The sequence below is a fragment of the Etheostoma spectabile genome, chromosome 10, assembly GCF_008692095.1.
Source record: "Etheostoma spectabile isolate EspeVRDwgs_2016 chromosome 10, UIUC_Espe_1.0, whole genome shotgun sequence".
Taxonomy (NCBI): domain Eukaryota; kingdom Metazoa; phylum Chordata; class Actinopteri; order Perciformes; family Percidae; genus Etheostoma; species Etheostoma spectabile.
This window is the reverse complement of record NC_045742.1, coordinates 25,074,354-25,077,637: the sequence shown is the minus strand read 5'-3', so window position 1 is coordinate 25,077,637 and position 3,284 is coordinate 25,074,354. Positions and strand designations below refer to the sequence as shown.

Here is a 3,284-nt window from a genome sequence, read left to right as displayed (position 1 = left end):
TTGGAAACCGGAGGGTCACTGGTTCAAATCCCAGTATGGACCCAAATCTTTTATGCCTTTCTGTCACATCTACAGCAGTCAAATTTGCTGTGTTCACATGGACAGAATAACTGCACATTGGTAGGCATCTTTAATGACATTTTAAGCATGTTTAGAGGCTAACAACATGTTTAAAACTTGCCCTGTTTAAGCCTGTTGTGTACAAAATCTAGCAGGAGGCTAACTTGATGTAGGCTGCACCGATTGGTTTCATTTTTCTTGCCACTGACACCACTCCAAATTTACAAACAACAAAACTACGTGACTGGAATGCTCCTTTAAAGATTGTGGGACCACTGTTGTAATTTGCAGTAACCATGGCATCTGTAACATGAGGAAAACTAACTGTCGAGAGTGACCTAACGTTACCACCTTCACAACAAATAACTGGGTGTCCCCATGGACGTAAGCTAGTGGGTTTCTCGCTAACAGTGGCTGTAGCGGGCGAGCGGGCACGCACACACGCGGGCGGGCACGCACACACGCACACGCACACACACACACACACATCACACCAAACAACCCAAAACAAAAAACACACACACACACCCACACCACACACACACAACCACACCACCCACCCACACACACACACCACACACACAAAAACAAAAGTCAAACAAAAACAGCCAGCTTTAACTCGACACGTGGTTACTTACCTCAACAAAAACACCAGCACATCGTCAATTCTTCTGTTGTTAGCTGTCGTTGTTAGCTGATGCTAACCTGTGTTTACGGTCTCGCAGCTTGACGCATGGGTACGTACGGCGTGAAGACGACACTGCTGACCCCGGGAAACGAACATGTGTGCATCCTGTCTTCCTCTTCTTCGTTTTCTTTGAGGTTTACCGGCAGCTGGCATTCTTGGCGATGCATTACCGCCATCTTCTGGTGTTAGTTAACTCCTACAGCGACCAGACAGACTGAATCACTGTAAACTTTCTGTTTATGGTTGTGAGGTCTGCAATAATTGTAGGTTATTTGGTCCTAAACAGAGAATACACAGTGGCAGAATACCTGAGCACTGTGACTAATCCAAAACTAAGGAAGTCCTTGACTCTGTACAGGCTCAGTGAGTAAAGCCTTGAGATCTGAGGAGGCCGCCACAGGCACCCCTGTCTTACCAAAGAGAATAGACAACCTTAGGTGGAAACTACCTGGCAACAGTTCCAAGATATCAGAGACAGGCTACTTATTTTCCACACAAACACCCAAAAAAGGTTTAAAAAACATGACTAAAACCAACAAACCTCCACACCGGGTGAGTTAATTACAGCAAGGTGCAACAGTGAGCTGATTTGATAAGAAAAGGACGTCCAAATAAATAAAATCATCATGAAGACTGTCAGTCATCTTTGTTTCCCTGCACTGGCCATCTGTGCCGATCTCCGTAAATGGACACACTGTAGGCCTACATATGGCTAGGCCGATATGATTTTCTTTTGATTTGATTCTTTCACAATACATGGGTGCCAATTCAATTAGTATTGCAATTCTCATTTGAATGCAATTCTAAAAGTATTGCGATTGATAGTATTGAGTATTGCTATTGTCTTTTCTTTCTTTAACAAAAACTAAGTTGATTAATACACTTCTAGAGACAATATATCATGAGCTATTTCTAAAATGTACTTGTTTTCTAAAGAGAATGCACATCAGTCAGTCTGACATGTCTTTAATTTGTGAAGAAGTAGTCTACATAACATTTATTTTCTGCACTTCAAATTTCTCACTGAACGAAAACGGATATGATGTAGGCTAGTTGCTGTCAGCGGCTCCGTTTAAACAGAAAATATTGAGGTAAAACATTGGTAAAAACATTACTAAAAAATATCGATTCTAGAAAAAATAACTTGAAAAATCGTCGCAAAAAAATCACGATACATGCAATTTTTTTTCACCTCTAATAGACAAGAACACTTAATAGACACTTCTCATACATACAGAACACCTCGAAATACCTTGAAAATGTTTTAGTTTATACAGTTCTCACTTATTTGGATTCATAATTGTAAATGTCTACCCTTTTCTATTTTTAATTTATCTTAACTTATCTTTACTTTATATCGGCCATGTAGGCCTATTTGTATGTTTAAGTTCAACTTTAGCTATTTGTATAGGCCTATTTGGCCACAGTGTTGCTATGTTAGAGAGCTAGTAAACATCTGTACTGTACATTTTTATTTTTACTTCACGCTTGCTTTGGAAATGTAATTTCCAATGGCAATTAAGCCCCTGTGACTTGAATTGACTCAAAGTGCAATATACAGGCCTACAGTAGGTGGCGGTGTGCGCCTGTTGTGTTACGAAATTAATTCGAAGAAGAAGTCGCTGTTCTTCCTGTTTGATACCTGATACGAGCCCAGCGACATCCATGGTTACGAGAGCTGTGCCGGTCGTAGACAGAGCTGTCGATAGGTGTGTGCTGCGAGATGTTGGTAGCTGCTGGTCGTGTGACGTTAACGTTAAGATGTGTTCGACCCGTATTCGCTAAATGTGCCGTGGCTCCGTCATTAACCGGTGCTGGTAAACCTAATAGAGGGACAGAGCTACCTGCTGGGAGCGTCAGACGGATCCAGAGCGGAGCACGCAGCGGCACGCAGCACGTTACCGCAGGTCAGTGCATGGTGCACGGGGTTATATTATAGAGGATGTGTTTGGTGATATTATAGAGGATGTGTTTGGTGATATTATATAGGATGTGTTTGGTGATATTATAGAGGATGTGTTAGGTGATATTATAGATGATGTGTTAGGTGATATTATAGAGGATGTGTTAGGTGATATTATAGATGATGTGTTAGGTGATATTATAGATGATGTGTTAGGTGATATTATAGATAATGTGTTAGGTGATATTATAGATGATGTGTTAGGTGATATTATAGAGGATGTGTTTGGTGATATTATAGATGATGTGTTTGGTGGAAAGCCTGCTGGAGCTGCTGCCCCGCGACCCGATACCGGGTAGGCGGGCGAAGATGGATGGGATGGAAAAGCTTGGGTCCCCTACAGAGTGTATTAGAATGTTGCTATCTGACATGCAGATGAACAAATTACAATTACTCGCGATACTGTAACTGAACCGTTTTTTTCTGGATGCCTACTTTTACTTTTTGAAGTAGTTTTTCAAATCTGTCATTTTACTTTTACTCAATTAGACTTATGTTTTGTTTGAAGTATTGCACTTTGCTACTTTTAAATCTCATCTGTTATTGAGTAAAAAAAAAAAAAATTAAACCGGA

General features: G+C 40.8%; 2 protein-coding genes across 7 annotated transcripts in view; one reads left to right on the top strand and one right to left on the bottom strand.

The window, feature by feature from the left end:
- The window catches only part of nvl (nuclear VCP like), a 33,892-nt gene extending 32,954 nt beyond the window's left edge, over window positions 1-938 (bottom strand). For 4 of the 5 annotated variants that reach the window (XM_032527472.1, XM_032527474.1, XM_032527473.1 and 1 more), the window contains exon 1: window positions 699-938. The gene's annotated coding sequence lies outside the window, so the exon portion shown is untranslated. The remainder of the gene's footprint in view (window positions 1-698) is intronic. The other variant, XM_032527476.1, reaches the window with a different exon arrangement.
- A 1,437-nt stretch (window positions 939-2,375) lies between these two features.
- Window positions 2,376-3,284, top strand: part of tk2 (thymidine kinase 2) — a 38,039-nt gene continuing 37,130 nt past the window's right edge. The window contains exon 1 of one of the 2 annotated variants that reach the window (XM_032527497.1): window positions 2,376-2,655. In XM_032527497.1, the coding sequence (XP_032383388.1) occupies window positions 2,472-2,655 (184 nt within the window). In that variant the 5' untranslated portion in view covers window positions 2,376-2,471. The remainder of the gene's footprint in view (window positions 2,656-3,284) is intronic. The other variant, XM_032527498.1, reaches the window with a different exon arrangement.